The sequence below is a fragment of the Camelus ferus genome, chromosome 4 (assembly GCF_009834535.1).
Source record: "Camelus ferus isolate YT-003-E chromosome 4, BCGSAC_Cfer_1.0, whole genome shotgun sequence".
Classification (NCBI taxonomy): Eukaryota; Metazoa; Chordata; class Mammalia; order Artiodactyla; family Camelidae; genus Camelus; species Camelus ferus.
The window spans coordinates 50,656,435-50,682,048 of record NC_045699.1 but is presented as its reverse complement, the minus strand read 5'-3'; the positions used below and the strand labels follow the sequence as shown (position 1 = coordinate 50,682,048).

At 43.0% G+C, this 25,614-nt stretch overlaps 1 protein-coding gene across 1 annotated transcript in view; it reads left to right on the top strand.

The window, feature by feature from the left end:
* ABCA1 (ATP binding cassette subfamily A member 1) overlaps window positions 1-25,614 on the top strand; it is a 126,928-nt gene that overhangs the window by 4,861 nt on the left and 96,453 nt on the right. Inside the window, 1 exon segment of the mRNA XM_014559347.2 lies at window positions 15,192-15,354. Within this exon segment, the coding sequence (XP_014414833.1) occupies window positions 15,289-15,354 (66 nt within the window). The 5' untranslated portion in view covers window positions 15,192-15,288.

Here is a 25,614-nt window from a genome sequence, read left to right as displayed (position 1 = left end):
CATTTGAATGCCATCCTTCTCATAATCTCTCCTGGATTCACACCTTCCTGCCAACACTGAGTTAAAATTAATTATCCCCTTCTTTTTTGCTCCCATAGGATTGGCTCCCACAGCCGTATTCATGCCATGTGTTTGTGTTTTTTGTTACAGTTAACATTTATTTGTCTTCTTCTTGAGTGTATGCTTTTCCAGGAGGAGTCTTTGAGTCATTCTCCCAGTCCTTAAGTCACCCGCCCTGCTATGGAAGAGGGTTCAGTGAATGCTGACTCAGACAAGTCAGAGAGAATGGGAAACTAATGTTTGTTTCCTGTATTCTGAAAGATGAATTAGAATGATGGGATAACCACAGAAAAGCATTAGAAACAGAATTATATGAGAAATAACTGTAGTTTAGGTTAGGTTTATGATAGATTGAGAAATATTAGTATGTAAAGTTATTTAGGCCAGTTTACTTTTTGTAGAACAAACAATTCTGACTCCACTCAGTTTCGTTTCTCTTTTTGAAACAGCTGTGATTTGAGAAGATGCTGTAGGCTGTGACATTTCACACTTAAGTACTTTTATTTGCACATGAACTTATTTTTTAAAATAAGAATGAGATAATTCACTAATTTAGAATTTAAATACTTAAAAAACCAAAATAAACTTTTATGTATAGGATCTTTTTTTTTTTTTCATTCTTTGTGTGTATGTGTGTGTGTATTTGTTTAGAATTACAGCATTTTCTATGCCAAATCCAACTTCCAAGAAGCATTTGGAAGTTAAACAATTTTCTTTGGCTAGTCTTGAAGTCAAGATGTTTTATGATAACTGGTGTTCTCTCTCTCTCTTTTGTTTTTCTTTTTCAACTGGAGGTACTGGGAATGGAACCAAATACCTCAAGCATGCTCATCATGCAATCTACTAACTAAGCTATACTCCCGCCTGATAACTGGTGTTTAGTACGGGACACTTCCTAGGAAAAGTTTTGTATATATAAAACCAATCAGTGGTTATCGTTTATTGGGAGAGGATTTTTGACTACTTGGAGAATATGATGAAAGCTATTGACTGTCTCATCAGAAAAAAAATATACATAAGCATGTACACTTCAAATTTTACATATAATTATATACAATTTGACATGTGATTATATTCTACACATAATTCCAGAAACCTACTAGAAGTCATGTGACCCTGGGCAAGTCGTTTTACTTTTCTGAGATTTAGTTTCTTGTTGATGAAAGGAAAGAGGCTGAAGGACATGACTTTTAAAGAGCCCTTCAAGCTTTTATATCCTCTCACCCTAGGTCTATATTTAGGAAAGAGGGTAATTCTTTGATGGGAGCTGCCTAGAGATGTGTCCTGAGGGACAGGCTCAGCATTCGTGTAATAGATCATGTGGATTTTGAGAGGTAGAGTGGAAACACCCAGGGACTGCATAAGAGACTTCTGTTGAGAGTGATGATGGAAGAAATGAAGATGATGGGAGGAGAGGAAGGAGGAAGAGACAGAGGTGATGGAATTACCTGTTTATCTGCATTGGGTGGACGAAGACTTGAATCATAGAACCAGAGGGGGAGTTTCATCTGAAATGGAAAGGTTGGAGGGTTGGTTTATCTCAATAAATTTCAACGGAGCAAACATGCTTTAGTGAGACACAATGAGACATTGTTCTTGGCTCCGACTCACCATCTGGAGAATTTCTCTGAAATAAAATATTCATTTGGACCCTCCATCCTGGACATCTCCATTTTGGGGTATAGGTTTTGCTCTGTATATTATAATTCTGTTAAGCCCATATGTGATAGAAAAAAGGCTAACTGACTTTTAAGACTCATTCATCCTCCAAGAAAGGATAAGAATTTGACTGACCTTATAAGGATATTTCTAAGTATCTCAGAAAACTCTCATTGGAGGTAGGTGTCCAAGCCACAGAGTTGTCAAAAGCATTGCCCTGAATTTGTTGTTTCAGAGATTATAACAGATTAGGACTCGACGAAAGAAGGGAAAAAAGGAGGAAGAAGTTTCAGAATTGGGGTGGGCTGGACAGGAGGGAGGAACTGCTAAGAAATTGTCTGGGTTTCACAACCCTATTTACACTTGCTTCGCAACATTTCTGTAGGATGCCTGGCTGGGAATAATTGTTTTTGCCAAGAGTCAAACCAGGATTGTTTTCTCAAAGAAGCAAATCCCCAAGGGGATGACAGCCTGAATTCGATTGGATCTGGTATTTAGATGATCCAAGTTTGACATAAAAGCAACACTGAAGAAAGCTGCAGCTTTCCTTGGAAAGGCAGAGAAAGTGAAGGCCCAGAATGATGATTTTAGATTGATCTGTAGACTCTTTTCCACTCCCAGATGCAGGGATTGGGATGGAAGTGACAGTTTACCTTAGCTGGGGTGAGGTGTGATTTCTGGTACTGGAAGAAGGAGGGAAGAGGAATATGTAATATTTTTAAAATATGTATATATGTGCATGTTTATGTATCTCTCTATATATACACATACATATATACATATATATATCTGTCTATGGCTAATGTACAAAAACACCATTAAACTGAAATCCATTTCTTCAGCAAACATTTTTCAAACACCATGTAAAGTACTAGGGGCTGAACAGATGTTAAAAGACTTTGAAGTTTCTGCTGCCACCATGATGATCTTTAGCTTGGCATGCGGGGCTTTTTGAAATAAGACTGACCATTTTGACAGCTTTGTCCTGGAGTAAGAGGCGTACTCAGATTCTCCCCAGTGATTAGCGCATCGTCTGGCGCAGGAACTATTTGTTAACGGACTTTCCTGCTATGCTTTCCCTCTTTTCTCTGATTTCTACTTGAAGAACCCCTTCCTGCTACTGTTTGGCTCCTCATCGTTCTGGGATCTCACATCCGTCCTTTGTGGTTGGCTTTTGTTTGCACGGTGCCCTTTAGTCTTACTCGTCACTGTCTGAAGTTTTACCCATCGAGCGTGGGTGGACGAGCACAGCCCAGGCTGGGCCTTCCCCCTGTTACCCGGTTTAGTCCTCGCCGTAACCCTGAGATAGGTGGCGTGTAAACCATTCAAGTTATTTCAACTGACTTACACTTTTGTAATCATCAACACATATATCTTAAAAAGTTAACCTTGCATTGGTCCTCTACATTGAAAACTGATAATCCGTTGTCTCAAATAAAAGGTAATTTTTTAAACAATTAAAAAGAAAACAAATTTTTTTTAAACAGCCTATAAAATAAACTTGCTTTGTGAAGGCACAAGCTGACTTTGAGACTTGCTCTCACTTTGTTAAAAAAGGAAAATTAGCATATGTTAAAGAGGCGTCGAAGGGAAAACCAAACAATTCCCCTTGATATAATACAGTTTTTTAAAGGCTAAAGAAGTGGTGAATGAAAATGAATATATGTATGTACATGTATGACTGAAACATTACGCTGTACACCAGAAATTGACACATTGTAAACTGACTGTACTTCAGTTAAGAAAATAAAAAAGAATTGCTGAAAAGAACATTTTCTCATTGTGTGATTGTTGTATACTGTGTCCATCCCCTAAAGTCCTCTAAGTTCTTGTGTAACTTTCCCGCATTTGGGGAAATACTAAGGTTGCCCCATTTTTCAGGTGGTGCACCTGATACAGAGACTAGTTAAATAACTTGTTCGCGGTTCATCTATTTCGGTAACAGCAGGGCCAGGGGTTCGAGCTCAGGTCTGATATCCAAGCTCCAGGCAGTGTTCTTCGAACTCAGTAGATCTACTCTAGTCTTTGTTTCCTGCTCTGTGGCTCACAGGGGTAGGATGGCTTACCTGAATTCACTCCCCAGCTGTCATGAACTGGAACTTAAAATCTCAGCTTCTTGCCTTTTTAATCCAGGCTTCTCACTACTGTCCCAGAATTTACGGTAATATTTACAGTGTCCTTTTGGGAGAGAAAAAAAAATTGTGTTCATAAAAGTCTATCCTTTCAGCTTACAATGGATACTGAATCTTTGACTATTGGACTGGCCTCGGTTATTTATTCTGTCTGTTGGTCCAATTTGAATCTTAATGGGTTTTTCAATCAGATTTTTTTTTCCCTCTCTCAAAAATTGCTCTTGGGTTATAAGTTCGAATCAGAAGGAAACCTCCACAGAAGTCCTAAAGGTTGGGTCTTTCCTGAGGACTGTTTCCTTTATGCAAAAGTACAAAACCTTTTGCTAATTTTGGCTGTTTAGGATTAATTGTGATTAAAGATAGGTTTTTTGTTTGTTTTTACTTTAAATGATTGTGTTAATTATAGTAAGGACCTTGAGTTCAAGATAAAGAAAGCCTTTGGTCAAGCAGTGTTTATTCAGTCATCAGTCCTGTTGCAAGATTTGCAAATTTAGTGGCATTAGTCCAACTTTACAGTTTCTAACTCCAGTCCTATTTCACATGCCCATGAGGCTTTCTCCTCTGCGGAGCACATGGAGGGCTGTCTGACACTTGGTTCCAGTGCCCTCCATTAAGGGAGCAGATGTGCCCCTGGAGGCTGCAGAGACCAGCAAGGCACTCTGTCCTTAGGCAGAGTTCCACTGGGGACTTGGTGCTCCCCTGGTGTAGACACTTAGCACATGGTCGCTTGGGAGATGAGAGTGTGTGCATTTTTAAATGCCACTATAAATCACAGTTGAAAAGAGGCCAGCAGGGGTTCCACCCAATAGTTTAGTTTCATCTTTCCTTGAGCACTTTTTTTTTTTAATCTGGCACATAAAATGTTTGATTTGTGAAGATCTTAATGACAGTAGCTCTTTCTGGAAGGAATACTCAGAATCTTGATAATATGGGAATAGTACAAATCAATTTCTTCTGGGAAGACCCTCCCAGACCTCAAATAATGGAGTTCACGTTGCCAGTGTTTTTTTGAAAAGGGGTAACATCGTTCATTTTTTGTTTTTCAGAATCACACATCCGTGAATTTAAACTTGTGATCTTATTCCTCTTTCTTAATTCAGCGAGGCAGCTAGCCAGCAGAGGGGTTTGTTTTGGTTGTTACAGAGAAGGAATTCAGTTATGAAGTTCAGTTACGAAGTGGGGCTTAGACCCTGTGCCTCTGTGCCTGCCCTGGAACCCCTACCAGGTCCTCACTACCTAGCCCACTGGTCCTAACCAGGCTGCGGGAGTGGAGGCAGTGCAGACAATGACCTGTGCCCACACTGCCTCAAGAGCTGGCTGGGGAGAGAGGACGTTCTGGAGAAGGTGGCTGGGTTTGGTCACATACGCTGTGAGCTGAAACTGGACAAGAGCCTGGAGATGAAATAACTTGTTTTGGCAGAGGTAAAGGGACTAAAGTGTTGTGGTGGAAAAATTGTATCCAGGTGTTGGTATGCTTCACTGAGTGAGTTCTTGACTTGAGCCATGGGTTTAGAGCTCAAGGCTTCTGACCAGTGCTGCCAGTCTTAGATTTGGGGTTGAACTCCTAGGGGAGGTGTTCTTGTTAGCTGGCATGTTTTCAGGGCTCCTAGAGCCTCAGTCTGGCACATCACAGATTCTCCTTTGCTCACATGAAGTTAGTGAAAATGAACGTCCTTCCAAACAAATTAGAGTGGCTTTGAGGAAAACCAAATTAAAAGCACTCCTGTTTCACTCGTGTTTCTTTCAACACAGCTGGAAATTTTGTTATGGTTTCAGGCTATATGAACCTGTATTTTCAATGACGTTTTGATTTGTTACCATAGTGAACCTGCTTTACCTAATTTTTGTCATCTCTGAGAGCTGACTTCAGGGGCCTTCATTCCACACATGTTTATGAGCACCGAATCATCCTGGGCCCTGGGCTCAATGTGGCAGAGGATAGGAAGATGTTGAGACACGGTAGCTTGCTGCACCCAGCTTACAATTTAGCAGGGATCGCCAGAGCAGTTGGTACACTGGAGAAGATTGGAGGGAAACCTGAAGGGATGGAGGGATTGTAAGGTCCAGGTTGCAAACAGGTAACTGACCCAGAGGTTGGAGAAGTGGAGTGGAGAAGAAAACTGAGCTGGGTGCCGAAGATGTGGAGGAAGGCGGCTGTGTGCCTGTGTGGAGAATAGGAGCCTACTGGCACTGGTGTGGGAGAATAGTGGATGGTGGACACTCCCCAAAGCGGGGTTTATGGTAAAACAATGGCAGAGGTGGCACCGGGATACCAGTGCAACCCTTACTCATCTCCCACTGAGCTCGGCACTGCAGAGTTCCAGTGTGCTGTGGAAAAGCCTTTGGGGGAGATAGTACTGTTTCTGGACAGGAGAGAGAAAAGAGATTCCTTTAATAAACTTCCCACTTTGCGCCCCACCCTTGATGAATGCTTTACCCTGGAAAGTCAGCAGCACTAATCATTGTAATAGCTGCCCTTTACTGGGTACCTGCTTTGTTCCAGGAACTGGCTAAATGTTTTATATGCATTATTAGTTCTATTTTATGGAGAGGATACAGGGACTTAGAATCCCTAGGGTCCCAGAGCTGGTGAGTAGCTGAGTCAGGATTCAGACCTGGCTTTCTCTAACTCCAAAACCTCCCTTCTTTCTACTGAGCGAGTTAATTCAAGAACATAAAAGAGTTAAGGATGTCTGGGGGAGTTTGCTGCACGGTGGTAGCAGAGGCCCATGGGAAGGGGGTAGCAGTGAAGGGATTGGGGTTTGTCCCCGAGTCCTTTGAGCACTTTTATAAAAATAAACTCTTGAGGCAGAGAGAAGGTTGAACATCTGAAAATGCTAACCCTTCAGAGATGTAAACCAAACAAAATGGTTTTTGCTGATACAGTCACTAAACCTTTTATCCTAAAATTCTCTTAGAAAACCTTCCTACAACAAGAGGGAATATTATCTAGTCCAGTTTTTCTGCAAAGAAAGGATTGCTCATGGAGGCTGGCTTGCTTGTGTTTCTGAATAACTCAGGGTGTTGGTGACTTCGATAGTTCCTTCCTTGCATGTCCCTCTTATTTTGGCATTATGCTTGTGGTTGAGAAAATTTGATTTTGTTTTCTATGACATATAATGTTGGCATGTATTTCATTTCTAGGGGAAAGGTTCCTTTTTCCTATGTGCTCCATACTCCCAACCAGGGAAAAAGCAAATAGTTGTATTGTTTGCTGAAGTCTTCCTTTGAAGGTTGCTCTGTGTTTGTTTTGTGGAAATCAGCAGGGGGAGAAGGGCTCTCTCTAACATTTGGTCAGAATTTCTCCATAGTTCTGCAACGATGAAACAAGAACTCGGTTATGGGACAGATTTGCTTTCAGAAACCCTGGCTCTTGATTGTTTTAGAAGTCCTAGAGAGAGACTGTTGTAGCTGGTAGCAACTGGCATGTTGAGAGTGATAAATGGGATCTTTGGCTGTCCCAATTTCAGTGACATGATAGAAATAGATTTAAAGCTTTGGAATCTCCTTTAAAATAGAATTGTTGACAGCATGAAGAATGATGCTTCTCAAAGGCTGGTTTCAGATTTGTACAGTGTTCATGTATCTCCTCTAACTTTCAGTTTTGATGTATTCATGTCATAGCCCTCATTTTGAAAATTAGCTGTTAGCAAATACTTTTGTCCAGGATATTGAATATGTATCCCAGGGTGAAAGAAGAATGTGCATTTATATCTATACACTTATTGTTACAAATAATCAAATAAGTCTGATACATTTGGTACTTTCAAGAAGGTCCCTTTGAGTTTCAGATTATTAGAATTGATAAAATTCATTGGGTCTATATTTTTTAAACAGGTATTGTGATAGCAGAATAGAATTCTAGAATTCTCTTCTAGAATAATGAGAATCTTATAGAAGGATAGAATGGCTGGCTTCCTTTTACCCTTGACTTTCCTCTTGGAGGGTTTCTTACACTTTTTTCCTCCTCAAATTTGAGTATTAAGATGTCAGTGTTTAAGTAGAAACACAATTTCAAGAGTCATTGAATACTAGCCGTGGCCTTTTCATAATGGCAACTAGGGGCAGTTTCACTGAGTTTGTGGGTCCACCATCTGATTGGGGAGCGTGAGGTGGTAGAATTTAAGGCTTAGCGTGGTTGGTTTACAAGTAGAGAGCTCCGTGGCACCTGGAAGCCAGAAAAGAAACGGAGGCAGTCAGATTAACTTCAGGCTTAATTAAGCTGATGGGTCAGCCTGGGAGAAATCACGAACGACTCAAAATCCCCTCTTCCGCCCTAGCAGCCGTGCCCTGCCTGTAATCGTGGGTGCAGTGAGCCTGTTCCAGCCTGGTTTCTGACCGTCAGTAACCTCACTAGCCTTTTCCCTGAATGTGGCCACCGATCCAGAAACGTGCTCAGAGGGTCAATTAGAGAGCAGACCTCTTCTAAGCAAGCATGCTCTGGTGGGCTTACGGGTTTTATATCCTAATTCCAGGGGACCCTCCACATCTCCCCAGAGATAAGATGCACCAACACCTGTGATTCTTGTTTTTGCACCCACATCTCATGAAGAGGCCATCTGTTAAGCTTTAACACCAGCACGTTTACAATTCATAGGTGACGTAGTTAAATCCTGCCTTAAATCAGCCTACTGCTTTGCAGGGTACTGGCCAGCTGTTTATTGGGATAAGACATCTAGAAATGGTTTTGTCAAGAGAGATGCTGATAACTGTTGTCACAGGTTTTAACTTTTGTCTCACTTCTAGGAACTATGTGGAAATTTGTCCAACAAAACAGAACACATGCACACATATTTATTTCTCTATTTATTTATTTAAAATTTAGACTTGAAGGGCATGATGCTAAGTGAAATGAGTCAGACAGAGAAAAATAAATACTATATGTTATCACTCATATGTGGATTCTAAAGAGGTACACCAAACTAGTGAATATAACATAAAAGAGGTAGACTCACAGATACAGAGAACAAACTAGTGCTTACCAGTAGGGAGGGGAGGGGGGAAGATAGGGATGGGGGAGTGGGAGATACAAACTATTGGGTGTAAGATAGGCTCAAAGATGTATTGTACAACACGGGAATATAGCCAATATTTTGTGATAACTGTAAATGGAAAGTAACCTTTAAAAATTGTATAAAATAAAAAAAAAATTTTTTAACTTTTCAATGTGAAAAAAAATTAGAGAAATAGCTCTTACAACACCGCTGTTTTCGAAGAATGGAAATTGGTTGCTGACCATGTATTCTGGGTTTATGAACTGTTTGGGTAGAACTCAGAGGAAAATGTGTTCAGTGGAGCAAACAGAATTGTAGGAGGAACATAGCAGTGGGAAAGTGGAAACAGTTGTTGGCCAGGTTATTTCTTGAGAAACCTGGGGGCCAGCTCTACCTCTAGGGGGTGAGTCTGGGGAAGCCGCTTGCTTTCTGGGGGCGTTGGCTTCTCCGTAAGATTGGGGTGTGGTGGGAGTGGGTCCCCAAAGCTACCGTGAACTCTTTCTGTCAACTGGAGGATGGCCTTGTGTGAGGTTGTCCTCTTTTGCCAAAGGGGCCGACTCCTCTGCCACTGGGAGAAGTGGCGATTGCGTGGTTCCCACTGAAGACTGTCCCCTCCTGGAGCAGATGCTGGCTAAGGGCTGCACCTCCACCCTCAGATGGGAGCTCAGCCTCACGTGCTCGCAGTGTTCTTGCAGGAAGGGAAAAGAGCAACCGACCCTTTGTTACTGCACAAGCTAAGAGTTTCTGGTAGCAATGCAAACGTGCAGTTTTTTTTTTTCCTTATTGCATTTCCCTAGAACAGATTTAATGCCTCAGAAGGGTCGAAGGCAGTCACGGGAAGTTGTTCCTGTTTTCCTTTTGACTTTACCAAGTCGGGAAAAACCCTCCCACCTTGTCTTTTTTGCGTGTCTCCCTCTCTCCTTCTTTCTTTTTGATATGTCTCATCTCTCTCTGGAACTTGCATATGAAGTTCAAAAGGGCCAGACATTTTGGTGAGGAGGAGGGTGGGGGAGCTGTGGGGTACGTGCTGATTGGGGTTTTTCATTTCCGCCGTGACACCAAGCCTCCTGTGAACCTACATTTTTTCTTTTGCCAGCATCACTGAGACTGTCTGGCCCTTCAGGTTCTGGTTTAGGGAAAAGTTAAAAGAATTCACAACCCCAGCTGTCACTTGGTGACCCTTTTGCCACTAGCACATGACGCAATCTCTCATTTCACCGTCCTAAAGAAAGGGGTCACTCACCCCCTCGTTACTTTCTACCTCCTGACTCTGCTTTATTTTTCGTCATTGCTCCTACCACCCACTGCCTTAACAACACACAATTACTTGTCTACTTTCCACCTCTTTGCTAGAATAGAAGTTCATGAGAGCAGGAACTTTGCCTCTTTTGTCCATTGCTGAAGCTCCAGTGTCTAGAACAGCATCTGCACCTAATAGGTGCTCGATGCGTATTTGCTGTGGCTAACGGGAGCCTTGCAGAGTTAGAGCTGCCGTTGTTTGTGGAATGAAGGGGGGATGAAGGTTTTATTCTCTCTTTACCTTCCTAGGGAATCACACGACAATCAGGCTTTACCTTTTGCAGGTTTTAGTTCTCCTAAAGGCATGATTTGACTTGTGGAGGGTGTTTATTATTATCATAGAACACAAACCTTTTTTGAGGGGGGAGGTCAGATTATCAATGTGTGATTTACGTACAGTTAAATTTAGCCTTTTTTGCATGTACAGTTTGATGAGTTTTGATAAATGTATATAGCTGTATAACCACTACCACAGTCCTGACGTAGAATATTTCCATCACTCAGCGCTCTTTGCAGTCTGTCCTCTCCCCCACCACCTGGCAACCACTGCTTTGATTCCTGTCCCCACCGCTTCACTTTCCAGAATGACATATATATAGGCTCATATTTTCGGTCTTTCCTATCTGGCTTATTTCTCTTTGCATACAGCTTTTGAGCTTGAGCCATGCTGTTGCGTATATTAGTAGCGTGGTCCTTTTGTGTTGCTGAATAGTTTTCCAATTTAATTTATTCACTAGTTGCAGGACATTTGGATTGTTTGCAGTTCGGGCTATTTCGTATAAGACTTCTGTTAACACTCACATACAGGTCTTTGTGGGGACAGATGCTCTCATTTCTTTTGGGTAAATACCCAGAATGGGATGGCTGGGCTGTATCATAAGTCTGCGTGTAACTTTACCGGAAACCGCCAGAGTGCAAAGTGGCTGTTCCATTTGACATTCCTACAAGCAGTGTATGAGAGCTCTAGCTGCCCCCCTACAACGCTTTTAAATCTAAAAAATTTTAGTAGTTCTAGTGGGTATGTGGTGGCATCTCATTGTGATTTTAGCTGAGGTTGCATTTCTCTGCAGCTAATGACCTTTGCTTATTTGAGAAGGTTATGGTTTCGCAGGCTGTGGTATTCTCCAGATACTAATAATTTTAGAATATCAGTGGCATTTGAAGTGAAAATTTATTTTAAAAATAGGCCAAAGATTTGAACAGTCACTTCCACTAGGTCCATACTATACAAAAGACTATTAAGAGTGCAGAAACTATCTTAAATTTTGGCAAAGGGTGATCTGTCTGGGTGGCGAGGAGGCCTGGAGAGGGTGTGCCTCGGACTTGGCAGGAAGATCAGTGGAAAGCAGATTTCATTGCTCCTCTGGCCTTGGGAGAGCCTGCTCTGCTCTTAGCTAAACCTGGTGTTTGTGGGAAGCAGACCTAGATTCAATTCCACTTTCCGGATGTCCTGGGAGTTACCTGGGAAGCTCAGCAGTCCTCTGTGGCCATCACGAGTGTGTGGTGAACACAGAGCCCCCTCTCTGGGGACAGTTTGCCTAAATGAGTTAATCAAGCTTGAGAAATCGGTTAACCACAGGCCCAGGAATACCACCACCCCTACATTCAGAAACTCTACTTCTCGGAGTTCATTAATTAAGCCAGTATTCCCCAAGGGCTGATGATATGCCTGATGCCGTTTTGCAGACTAGGGAAAACTGCGATAAAGAGACAGGAATGCTCCGCAGATATGGAATGTGGCAGTGGTGACGCCAGGGAGGACTGAGGTTGCCTGGGGTGCGCCCAGGAGGGGCTCCTAACTGCGCCCAGCGCGGGGGAGGTGGCTGGGACAGGAACCCCAGCAGGTGACAGCTAAATGGAGACATGCGGTTGAGGAAAAGTTAGCCAGGCTGACAGTGTGATGAGAAGAGGTTTCAGGACAGGGAGTACACAGACATCCCAGGGTAGGAGAGCGGCGGCCCACCCAGAACCTGTGCATCCTTTTCCGGGGCCTGGTTTAGGAGGTGGAAGTGTTGAGAGGAGGCTGGAGTCATCAGGAAGGCAGTGAAACCAACATGAGGACTGGACTTTGTCCTCAGGGCGGTGGGTGCTGGCAGGAGGTTTTAGGTGGAGGAGTGGTGTATTTGGATCTCTGGTTTAGTTGAATAACTTTGGTTGCTCTGTGATAAATGGATGGAGCAGGGCAAGACAGGAGGCAGGGAACCCAGTGAAGTGGCTGCTGTGGTCACCGAGGAGCCTGAAGAGAGCAGCTTATCGACTGTCCATGATGGCGAGGTGGGACCCTGTCCAGCCAGTTACTGGAAGTGTGCATCAGGGCAGAAGAAAGTGTGCTACTGGCTTGGGAACACTGAGAAATCTAGTACAGAGTACGGCCTTCTTTTTGGTTTTGGTTTGTTTGTTCACTTCCTTGGAAAACTGATGTAGAAATGTTCCTTTGGCTTCAGTTACCTGAACAGAGGAATCCGGGCATTGCCAAACCCTCCTCTTTGGATAAAATTGCTCCCAGCCATGGTCACTGTGTTCTGAGGTGGGAGGAGGGAATGCGGGAGGCTGGGCTGTGCCAAGGAGGGTGGGGGAAGTGGGGCAAGAAGGCGGCCTGTTTGTACCCAGCAAAACTGGAGCAGAACCTTCTACTGCTGCTCTGGGCTACTTCTTGCTAACTTCTCTGCATGTCTCATGGCCAGAACCCATGTCTGCTTTAGGAAGATACTCTCCAAAAACACTCCTCCTGGCCTGTCTCTTCTCGTGAACATTCTATAGAGGTGTGTCTTCTTTTCCTCTGAGATTCTCCACTCAGATTGAGGGGATTCTGTGTCCTGGTTTGGGCCTAGGGGGTCTCTCACAGCAGGCCATTCTGGTTTCATTCTTCCTACTTTGCCCTTCCTATCTTGCTGGAAACCCACAATGGATTTGCTAGAAATAATGGAGTAGAACAGAATGTTTGGACAGGATGTAACCATTTCTCTGCTTGAGGATGGATAGACCAGAGGAAGAAAGTGGGGAGAAGGGAACTTGGCACAGTTCTTCGGCACTTCCAGCGCGCCATATACTTCGTTGGGAACTTATTTATGTTACCTCATTTAATCCATTGACTATCATGCAAGGCAGGTATTGTCTCCCCCATTTAATAATGAGGAAATTGATACTCAGAGAGCATAAAGGTTTGGCCATGGGCACATAGTTGGGAAGCTGGGCCTAATTCCCGTCTGGGCTTTTTCTACTAGGTTAATTTTCCTTTTTTAATTACAAACGTTTGTTCCAACCTCCTCATTGTTACCTTGGGGATTTGAAAAGATTCCTGTAGTTTCTAAATCAACGAAGTGATTTCTGGAGAGCAGCTTTTGCATGAGAACAATCTAGCTAATTATTTATTTCAGTGTTTCTAGAATGCATACCATGTCCCAGGCCACTTTCAAAACCGTTTGGGGTCACTGGTTTGCGTCTCATGATCAAACCCGGGCTCTCAGTGCTCGGAGGCTAGTGCCGTCTTTAAACAACAAACTGCAGATGGACACAGTGCTGGTTTAACGCCTCTTCATTTTGGAGTGAGAAATTGGGAGGTCCTGTGTCTTAGAGATTTTGCTGAGCAAACGATAAAGAAAAGGAATAGGTCATAAGGCTTGGATATTTCAGAAGAATTTTTGATTTGTTGGCTTGTCCATGAATGAGTTAAAATACATGATAGTAGTGTCAGTCCTTCTTCTCTGAAGCTGCAGACCGCCCCCCCCCCCCATCCTCTCTGTTCTGTAGGAGTTTTAAATCCAAGTCCTTGTGGGGTCGGGGCCAAGAAGGTTAAATCCTGCTAGAGGTTGACCTTTGCCTTGAGGTCTGATTTGAACTCACAGATTTTTAGTCCAGTAGTTGGTTTTGTATCCATAGGTGGTCACTACATTCTTAGCTCTTTTTGCAGTCTGTTCCTCATGGCTAAGATCCCATCCCTACCTCTACTCTAGTAGAGGACATAATGATTAAATGAGCCATTTTAGAGGCCTGGTTTCTGGTTTCTACCAAGCATTCATGACTGTGAAGTGGCAGCAGGACCTAGATTTGACCTGTGTATCCCTCCTTTCTTCTGCTTTTCATTTTCTGCCTTTTGCCCAACTTTAATTCTTGTATGGCTACCTAGGATTATTCCAGCATTAAATAAATACCATTGTTGAGGGGGCAGCTGGGACACACAGAAGGTTGTATCTGTTTACGAGAACCTCCCCTCCCTCCAGCATGGCCAAACAGTCCTCCAGGGAGGCACCTGTCACACCTGACCAGGAGTAGCTGGGCCCTGTGTGCAGATGCAGGTGGAGCCAAAAGTGTGCATCTGTCCGGACAGTGGGAGCTTGTCAGTTTCACAGGCGATGCTCTCTGTCTGCCTTAGCTGACTTGTTTCTCCACAGGATATTGTTTGCTTTCCACACACACACACACACACAGAACACTGGGGTTGTCCTCATCACCTGAGAGCCAGGTGTCCGTGGCATTTCCTTGGTGTTTACTCACAGTTATCTAAGACATGCTGTGGCTTTCCAGATTAGGAACTGCTTTATCGATGGTGCGATTTATCATTGCAAGGACTCAACTGTGTGGCCAGATGAAAATGTAGTCTGCAGCATAAGTCACTCCAGGTTTGAGGCAAAGTTTGTAAGTGCTGCTGACATTTTCTGTGAGGGGAAGCAATTTCTTAGAGAAGCGAAGGAGGTCACTGGGATTCTAATAGGCCATTTCCAACCTCAGTGTTTTGGCCATCTAAGACTGCCCACCTAGGTCTGCTTTCATAAGTGCAGTTTTCCTTCCCAAATGATCCCACCAGTGGAGCTCAAATGATTCAGATTATGATGACCCACTCCCAAGCTGCCACCAAAAAACCTCCAGAAGCCCTGTTTCCTAGAGACCCCGCAGCTGGAAGTGGGGGACCCGTGGCTTCCTGGGAAGCAGTCGAGAAGCAGACCTGGGTGTTGAGGGCTCAGATGAGGGGGCTGGAGCAACAGCCCTCAGGGTGTATGGTTTTGCAGCAGAAACTGACAGCACTGTCCCTTCTTGCTTTATCTTTCAGTTAATGACCAGCCACAGCGTCCCTGCTGTGCGCTCCGGCCACTTCCTCCCCGGGCTGCCGAGCCGCACGCAGGCTGCGTGGTGCCAACTGAGGGAACATGGCTTGCTGGCCTCAGCTGAGGTTGCTGCTGTGGAAGAATCTCACGTTCCGAAGAAGACAGACAGTAAGCCTGGGGTCCTAGGGTGGGGGGCCTCCCGTGCTTTGCTTCCTGGTTTTGAGTTGGGGGTCAGAGAAGGCAGAGAAAGGGAGTCTTCTTGGTTTTCTTCAAGTGATGGAGTGAATCTGGCCCTGGTGGACACAGAACTGCATGGTCCTGATCTAGCCCCACTGCTTCGCATAGGGGACAGATTTGCAGCCAGGCAGAAGTGGTAGCTTTAGTTTGTGCAAGTGCCCAGGCCTGAATTCTGACCTCTGGAATCTGGCACAGAATGCCCCTTTACCATCTTACTCTTTCCTTTTGCTGCAGCCCTGGGGGCTCCCTGGCTCTCCAGGAGCACCTGATGGCTTCTGGCCAGTGAAAATGAAGTGAATTAATGGCCCAGCTCTTAGAGATCAGAGGCTGGATCTCTTTGTGTCAGTGAGGACTCTTTCCTTTCAGCTTTGACTGCAAGCCTGGAGGAATATACAATGGAGATTTGTTTTATTTCTCTGGAGGGTTCTAAGCCATTCATTTCTGGATGGGACAGTGGTCCTTTTGGTAATCCCGAGGTCATCTTTGATGATCAGGTGAATCCATGAGAAGGGGAACGTTATAAGGCATGGTGGTTTCCCTGAAGTTCTGGCATCAGCTCTTGGCTTCTCTCTCTCTGAACACTCCTAGAGATCCCGTCTGGTCTCCTGGGTTTAGCTGCACTCCTCTGTAGGCTTCTAAATCTCTGTCTCCTGAAGTCTAAGCCTGCATCCTCAGTTGGTTGTCCTCATGAAAACACATCTGTAACCAAAATGATCATCTTTCTTAGACTCAAAGAGCTATAAGGGATCTTGGAGATAGTTTCAGTGTTTCTGAAACTAGAATAATGCTTGGAGCTTCCTTAAAAGAAAAATGTCAAGGTCCCCTTGTGTTCACTAAATTTATTTTTTATTATAATATTACTTAAATATGTGCATATGTTAAAATGGACATAAACCCCTTGTATTATACAACCATATGACCCATACAAACTTACAAATTAAATGCAAAGTTGCAAAACCAATACAATTCAAATTAACACCATTAATGTAGTAAGACAGCTGAGGCTGTTTAGCTGAAGCCATATTATAGGCAACAATGCGACTACAGCAGTGCATGCTTATTTGCTTGAGTTTGGACAGTCTATATTATTATATGCTAATGATTCAATTTTCCTACCATTTTTTTCAGTGACCTTCATTTGATGCCACTGGGCTTTCATTTGGTCTAATCTCATCATTCACATATAGCAGCTGTGTCTGTGCCTTTTCCATTGTCTGCTACAGTTATATTGGTGCAAATACAATCACAAACACAAATGTAAACTTAGGCTTGAAATCGTGTGCCAGAACTTGGTTATAAAGTAGGCATTCAGAAAATCCAGATGTGTTTAATCACCTTTGTTTAGATGACCATTGAAATGAAAACACAAAATATTTAAAGTCCTCATGGAGAATTCCTATTAGTCCCTCATGAATGTATACATATACGTATTCTACTTTGAGAAACACTGGTAATTTTTCAGTCCCTCATGTTGCCTGTAGAGAGCTGAATCCCAAGGTCAGTAATGAGAGAGTAAGAACTAGAATCTGCATATTCTATCTGTCCTGATAATAATAATAATAATAATAATAATAATAATACCAGAATATTATATAATATATAATATAATAAAAGCAAACACTTAGAATGAGCTTCCATATGCTAGGCACTAAAATGGGTTGTTAACTGGATTAATCCTTTTAAGGTCTACAAAGTAATACTATTTCCTTGTGTTATAACTGGGGAACTTAAAGTACAGAGGAGTTTAAGCAATTTGTCTGAGATCCACACTGCCAGTCAGGAGCACATGCAGGGTTCAGATCTAAATAATCTGACTCTCGAGTTGGTACTCTAAACCACTGTCAAATTGCTCTTCAGTAGTGTCATTTTTTTCTACCTTTCTCAACATCTTGAAGTTTCTAACCTCTTCCTTGCCTTTGTCCCTGCCTCCCATGGCTATTCCCGGGTCCTGGCGTCCTCACATCCTGTATGTTCATCTCCTAATCTCATTTCTCAGCTACTGTGTGGTCCAGGTCCCCTGCCTCTTCTCATCCTGGTGGCAGCAGCCCATGTGATGGGAACCTGTCTCTGCTGTGCCGTGTCCATTAGCCAGCGACTGGTGGAAAGAGCTGTATCCTCTTTGTGATGAAAGGTCTCAAGGATAGTCTAGTCCAAACCTGCCATTTTACAGATAAGAACACTGAGGCACAAAGCAGGGAAAGGATTTCCCCCAGGTCAACCAAGGAATCAGGAGCACAGAGTCTTGGAACAGGACTTGGGGTTGGGCCATCCAGACTGGGCCAGTCTTTGGTAGTCTTGTTGCTTCTTGCTCAATAGTGCTTCTGGGTTTAAGAAGAGTTATGGTTAGAGAGATAGGCCGGCTTAGTCAAAGGCAAATTTTGTCCCTGTGGCAGAGTTCTTGCTGAAGGAGGTAGTAGGACTTAGCATCCTAACACCAAAGGGCTTTTCTAGATTATACACCTACTGCCTACTACCTTGTCGTCCTTACCTCCCTTCCTGATTTCTACAGGAAATGTATTTTGCTGAACCAGAAAAAAAAAAGTGCTTTATTTCAGGCTGCAGATGCTTAGTTTGTCGGAGCTGGAAAGATCTGGCCTGCTCCTTGTACAGTGGATGGGACTGGGGTTTGCAACAGCGGGGCAGGGGTCCAGAGTGGGTCAGTCATGAAAGTAGCACCAGAACCAATTTCCTTGTGGCCCTACAGGCTTTTAGCAGGCTTTGCTTTATCTGCACAAAAGGTTTAAGCCTATGGATCTTAAGTGCTGACTATAGCTACTTCCCGGTCCTCCTGGCTTGGCTCTAGATATACTGTTCAGACATTGAAACCTGTTCAGGGTTCCAAGCAGTTAGCTCACATAGTCAGAACCAGCCCCGCCCATTAGGCTGGGGAAGAAGTTAGCAGTTTCATGATAGTTCTTGCCCACAATGTATGGAAAACCATTGCTTGATATCCTCCTTCTGAGATGTACACATTTGGCCCCAGAGCCTGGCACCTGGCACATGCTTCATAAGCATTTGCTGAACGAGAGTTCAGTGCATTAAATGGGCCATTACAGGTCTCAAGGAGGCTCCCCTGCTGTAGGGGTCTTGTGTGCAGGAAGATGGAAAAAAGATGTAAAAACTGGATACCTAACACTAAACCCCAGAGCAAGCTTGTTGAAAGACGGTTGTTTGCCCACTTACTCTGTGTCCTCATTTGCTGATGAATCCTGGGGACCAATTTCTTGTGCCCCAATTATGTAGAGTCATGGGGACCATCAGTCAGGGTAGCTCTCCGCTGTTGCTGTTGGGTAAAGGATACATTGAAACTGAGTTGCATAAGCTGGGTGCAAAGCTCAGTTTGGGTCCAAAGTAACAGTTACCTTGTGTGTGTGTGGCAGTCTCTCAGTGCAAACAGGGCTTGGACAGGAAGGGCGAGGGGCCTCAGAGTCCTCAAAATCCTCATCTGGTTTTTGGCTGAGCCAGAGGCCAAAGTCCCCGTGGAACAGATGGGACAGAGGATGGCCATATGGCCTCTCTTTTTTGCATTTGCTATTCATTTTCTCACTTAGAACTCTCTAGCCATGTGGCTGGGGAAACAGATAATTCTAATATTTGCATGTGTTAGGGTATCAATATTTGGGCATTATTTAATGACAAGGAATAAGCTGTCAAATAAAAAAAAATTGAGACTCCTCATTTAAGAGCCATTAGAGAATTTTACTGCATCGATGGGAACTGTCTACATCCCCTCCCGGCTTCCAGTTTCACCTGATAGGTGTCTTCCTTGTCCTTAGTCCTGGCCTGGCAGTGATGGTTCAAATCCAGATACTAGTTCTAATTATTATCTAATTCTAATTCAATTCTGATTTCAGCTTGGCCACTGCATGCCTCAATGGCTTAGGAAAACTTATTTTTCCTGAGTTATAGTTTCCCCTTCTATGGAATGAAGAAAGTTAGAGCAAATAGCCATGTATTGTTTCCCTTATTGAGCATGTCCTGTGTGTGGACAGCATGCTGGGTGCACGGTCGGGCAGGATCCCCGTCCTCAAAGAGCTCACAGTTCATCCAGGGAAGCAGGTACAAGGCACTACGTATCACATAAGTAGAAATATAATGACAAGCTGTGATAAGTGGTATGAAGGAAAAAAAAAACAAAACAGACCGACTGCCCTACTGTGTTAGGTACTCCCAGGCTGTGGATAGGGACTTGATTTAGAATGGAAGGTCGTGACATTTAAACTGAGAGCCTTGACGATCACGCGGCAGTGAGCCGGGAGAGATCAGGACTTCAGCCATCAGGGGTGCTGGATTCCGGGCAGAGAGACAGAGGGGGTGAAAGCATGTTCTGGAGTCGAGGTACAGGAAAGCGGGTGGCACTGGATGGAGACTGGCTGGGGTGGGTTGGGAGTCAGCAGGGCCAGATCAGGCAGCCTGAATTTTATTTTATGTGCAAAAGGAGTCCTGGCGGCAAGGGTCAGATTATGTGGTCCTTGGCACTGAGGGGAAGTGAGTGATGTCGGCCTAAGGAGACAATCACTGTATACATATGTACCCCTGTGTGCTCTGTTTTCTTCTTTCATTTAACATGGTTTGCATGTTTGTTCCCCTATTTCCAAATAAACTTCATACTTATAGTAATGATTTTTGATGTGTAGGCTGTGTTTTATACTTTTGAAAGTACTTTTATATCCATTATCTTCTTGATTTTCACAGCAATTCTGAGGAGTATGCATTACAATTTCTGTTTCACAGGTGAAGAAAGTATCGTAAGTTAGTAAATTAGTAAGAGGAGGGGCTGGATCTTTTTGGCTCCAGAATCTGCCGCGGGATCATGCCACTGACATTCCTGATAGCATTACAGTAATCTGTCAGTGCAGTTTTCATTTTATAAGCTCTTACCCTACTGCCAACATTCAGATGTTTCCAGTGTTTGCTGTTACAAAGAAACTACTCTAAAGATTTTATACATACAGCCTTTTCTTATTTTTGTATGGCATCCTCAGGTCAAAATTTCAGGTGTAGGATTCCTAGGTCAAAGGAAATGATCCTTGACATATATGTTCAGATGTCATCCCAAAGGATTAAACCAATTTAAAAATCCACCGTCCCTGCCTGAGACCTTTCAGTTCTGGGAGGAGCAGGCCTGGTTTTCAGAATTTCTGTTTCTCCCTCCAGCGTTTCTCCGATTTGATCTTTAAGATTTCGCTTTCATTTACCCAGACCTAAATGAGGTATGTGCCGTATTAGGGCTGGGCCTCCAGTTAACTTATCTTTACATTTGTATTATATCACCCCAGCAGTTCTTATCTAACAGTGATTCCTTTTCTAGTTACATTTGAGACATTCATTAAAATCTTATCTGTGTAGGGGGAAACTTTGAGGCTATTCATTTGGTCATTTGCTAAGTATTTTTTATCGTGATGCTGATACAGCCTAGAATGTGCTGTGACTTTGATGAACATCCTGGTGTCTTGGGAAACTCATTGTCTCATGTTTCCTTTTTTGCCTCTTAGAATATTCTGTCAAATTCTCCTCTGTTTCTGTCCCCCATTGAATCTTATTACCTTATCAAGTTCTAAAAAGTAGCCTGGCACTACTTTAATGCCCCGGGTACATGGAGTCAGGTCTGGAGACATTTTTTGGTTGTTACAATCCTGGGCAGGGGAGGTGGTGCTGTTGGTATCTAGTGGGTAAACATCCTACCATTCTTAGGAGAGCCCCTTGCAGTGATTATTGGACACAAATGTCAACCATGCACTGAGAAAACCCCTGCGCTAGGGGTGCTTGCTCACATAATACCCTCATTGCATCTGAGGAATAGCGAGATGGAAAGTCCCCAGAGCAGCTTTATGGGGCAATTTACATAAACATCAGAATTTTCATTTTCATGCCGAACACTGAGAGAAGGCTTCTGAGTGTCTGACTTAGGTGAGAAATACCTTTTGAAAGCAGTGTTCCTCTCCATCTCTCCCACCTCATAGTGGGGCAGGTGTGGAGGTAGTGGGGTAGGTATCGGAGGATAGAAGACTTTTCTAGTTCTTTATTGGAGTTGGTAGCAGGGAAGCATCAATCTTTTTTCCAAGCTATTTCTGAGTGCCCATTTGAAGAAAAAGTGCTAAACTTAGAGACGGGGGAGAAATCAGATTTTGATAGTGAGTGGAGCCAGAATGGCATTCCTAGCAGAGTCAGATTAACTTTCTAGAGGGAGGCTATTCGGAAAAGAAATATGTAGAACATCCCCCTGAGTTTGGAAGGCAAGCTCTGTGTTCAATGACAGAAATCATTTTAGAGGGTCAGAGTAAAAGTACATGAGTTGAACTGTCTCTCTCATAAGTTCTCCGGTTTGGGAGCTGTCTCTTCATTCATTCATCCATGTTAGTGTTTCAGCCCAGCCAGGCTAATAAAGGTCAAGAATGTAGATACTCTGGTAAAGGAGGTTGAGGTGCTTATTGGCTAAAAGCAGGGACCCTTGAGTTGGACTGGCTTTGAATTCTGGCTCTGCTGTTTACCAAGCTTGTATCCTTGGCAATTAATGAACTCTTTGAGCCTCAGTTTCCTCATCTGTGAAATGGGTATTTTAACAGTACTAACAGGGTTACTTGAAGATTAAATGAGTTAATCTGTCTAAAGCACTCAAGGACACTGATACATGGTAAGACATACTTAAGTGTTACCTGTCATTACTGTTGTCAGTCTTTCTCTTACCTCTTTCCCTGATCTGCTTATCCCCACTGGCTTCAGTTACTGAAGATGATTTGCAAGATTTTCTCTGTACCCTTTGCTGTCAGTGCCATGGGAAAGATCCATTGATTTTTTTCCATCAACCAACAAATATTTTGAGCATCTGCTGCCCTACAGGGTCCTAGATGTGGGGCTGTGGAGATGTCTGGGAACATAGGCTTGATTTGTTGGGTCAGATCAGTGCCCAGAAGGTCCAGTGAGTGCTAGCTTCCTCTTAAGGGGCATCTTAAAAGGTCTTATGTCCCAAACGTGGCTCTGTGAGAGGCAGCCTGGTAGGTGCAGAAGTGCGTAGGGACCAATAGGTCAGGCTCAAACTCTGGTGCACTCTCTTACCAGGTGATGGCTCATAACCGGTCCCAGACTTAGTTTCCTCACTATCTAATGGTACCACTTGCCTCACAGAGTTATTGTGAAAATTAGACATGAAGTATATAAAAATCCCTAGCACACAGTAGGTGCTCTGTATTGGCTGTAACTATTATAAATCTGCAGGCCATGAGCCCATTTTACCTCTATGAAACTTGTTGATATTTTCTTTCTTTTTTTTTTAAATTTAATTCTTTTGGGGGGGGGGTGATTAGGTTTGTTTGTTTGTTTGTTTGTTTGTTTTAAAATGGAGGTACTGAGGATTGAACCTAGGACCCCATGCATGCTAAGCATGTGCTTTACCACTGAGGTACACCTTTCCCCACTCCCCCACCCGTTGATATTTTTTTGACCATGCCACCTGGTGGGGTCATTTCCGACCTGGGCCACCAGCTTTCAGAGTTGGGCAGAACTAGCTGCTAATCTCGACCCTGCCACTGACTGTCTCTGTGACTTACTCTTCCTTGAGCTTTAGTCTTGCCACATATAAAATGGAGACAGTAATGATTCCTACATCTCAGGGATGTTTGGATAATTAAATGAAATACTTCATACATAATGTGCCTGCTACACATTGGACTCTAAATAAATTAACGGTAGCTACTCTTTATCCTAAAAGTACACATGGTGGCTTAAGAGCATCAAGGTAGGTGGTTATCTTACTCATACTCTTCATTTAATTTTTTTTTTAGTTCATTATTCTTTTCTGAATTCATTCACAGGTAAACCATGTTTTGAAAGTTTTACTCCTGTCTGTTAATATTTGTAAGTGATTTTATTTAGCTGTGAACTTGGAATGGATACAATTTTGTGTTCTGCATTTTTCCCTTAGTATTGTATGGTTACTGGTGTCTGTGTTTCATAAACATGGTTGTAATGACTGCATCATGTATTGTTGAGTAGGTGCACCATAATTTAATCATTTCCATTTTGCTGTGCAATTAAGTTGTTTCCAGTATTTTGCAATTATAGCATTTCAATGAATGAATAACCTCATGTATATAGCTTTTTGATATTTTACACTTAGTTCTGTGGGATGAATTCCTAGGGATAGTTTTTGATCAAAGAGGGTGCACATGTCTTTTACATGCATGTGACCAAATTGCTTTCCCAAAGGGCTCAACTGACTTATATTTCCATCTTCATTATTTTATAAACTTCAGTTTATTCTCTCACTCCACACACATTTTTAAAGCCCTTATCCTGTGGCAGGCGTAGTGAAGGAAGTGACAGTAGGGGAGAAGCTCCTACATTAAAAGGCCCTGCTGTGCCAGGTGCTGATAGAGGCTCAGATTACCTGGGGACCCAAGGAGGGACTCCAGCGCAGCTGGCGGAGGAGGCTGAATGTCACTTGAAAGCTTAGAGATTTCACTGTGTGTTGTTTCTTTGGGATTTTTACAGATATAGTTAGCAAGACAGCCCCATCTTGGGTCTTGGAGACCCCACTGACAGCACACTTTCTTCCAAAGAGAGACTCATTTGTCTTTAATTTTTCCCCCGGTGTGCTATCTATAGCAAACTATTCTTCATAGTCATATGGTAACAGTGGGGTTTTTTGTTGTTGTTGTTGTTGTTGCTCTGTTAGTGAAGTAATACATACTCATTATAGAAAATTTAGAAAACATAGGAAAGTATTTAAAAAATCACCCATGTTCTTATCACCCTAAGACATCCACAATTCTCATCCATGTTTTTCCTTTCAAAAAGAAGGCTTAAAAAAAAGTTTAATGTGGAACCATATCAAAGCTCTTTGGAATTTAAAATGCCCCCAAATCCAACAACAAATAATAAACAAACAAAAAACAAACACAATCTGATGCACCAATAAAAAGATTAAATTAATTATGATCTATTCATAATGTGGAATCTCAAGTGGCCCTTAAAATCCATGTTTTGAGAGAATATTTTATGTCATGGAAAGCTCTCCCAGGATGATGTTCAGTGAAAAAGCAAAATACAAAATTATATATGCTGTATAATCTTAATTTTATAGAGAAAAAATATTTGTGTATGAATAGAAAAAAAAGACAAAAACTATTCATGGAAAACCAGTATTAGCTTCATTTACTAGGGGTTATCTCCAGGAAATAGGATTAAGGGTGGTAAATTTATATTTACCTTTTCCTAATTTTCTGTATTTTTAAAAATATCACATTTTCCATAATAAAAATATATGGCCTTGGGGCACAAGACAAAATTCTATTTAAAGAAAAGGAGGGATTTTGCACCAACATTCTCTTGACTTCATGGCTCTGAAGCCACAGTTGTAATTACTCTTTAACCACAAGGCCCCATGACTCTTCTGGGCTCCTTGGTAATTATTCTAATTAGAACGTCGGAGTGCAGAACTGAAAGGAAGAAAGAGACGACGGACAGGCAGGGGAACCAGTTGTCTGAACACCACAGGTTCAGTTAAATTATGTCTCATGATTTCCATCCTGTCTCTGTGCTTATTTATCCCCTGGTAACTCAATGAGGCAGGTTTTTCCTTTAGAGAAACCCCATTGCTTTAGCCAGTGGATCATGCTTACTTAAATGTTTAATGATCGTCTAACCCATTGGAGAAGATGGTGACCAGATCTCGATGGATGGGGAAGAACTTTGCACTCTTCCTGGATCTTTCCAGTCCTGGGTGCACATAGGTCAATGTGGAACTGCATGTGAATTTCCATTGTCCTTTGGAGCCCTCTTCTCAGCTCCTGGGGAGGGGCAACTTTGTGTGTTCCTTAGAGTCTAGGCAGTGTGTGTTTAGCACAGCAGGTGGCCCTGGCCTTCTCCTTTCAACACGTGGTTGTAACATAGCTGACACGGCACTAAGGCTGAGGTTGCAAAGATGACTGGACCCAGTGCTTGCCTTCAGCGTGCTCACGTTGTAGTGAGGAAGCCAGAGATAAAAATATGATTTCAGGGTCTCAGGGAAACTGCTGTGGAAGAAGTACACACAGGTTACTCTGGGAACACAGCAGAACCGCTTCCAGCTCAGCCTGAGATTTTAATACAGGAAATTGTGCCCAGCTGAGTCTTGAAGGATTCGGGGCAGTGAGCCGGATGAAGCAGGATGGATCTTCCCTTTCATAGGGAAAGCACAGGGGGATGGAATAG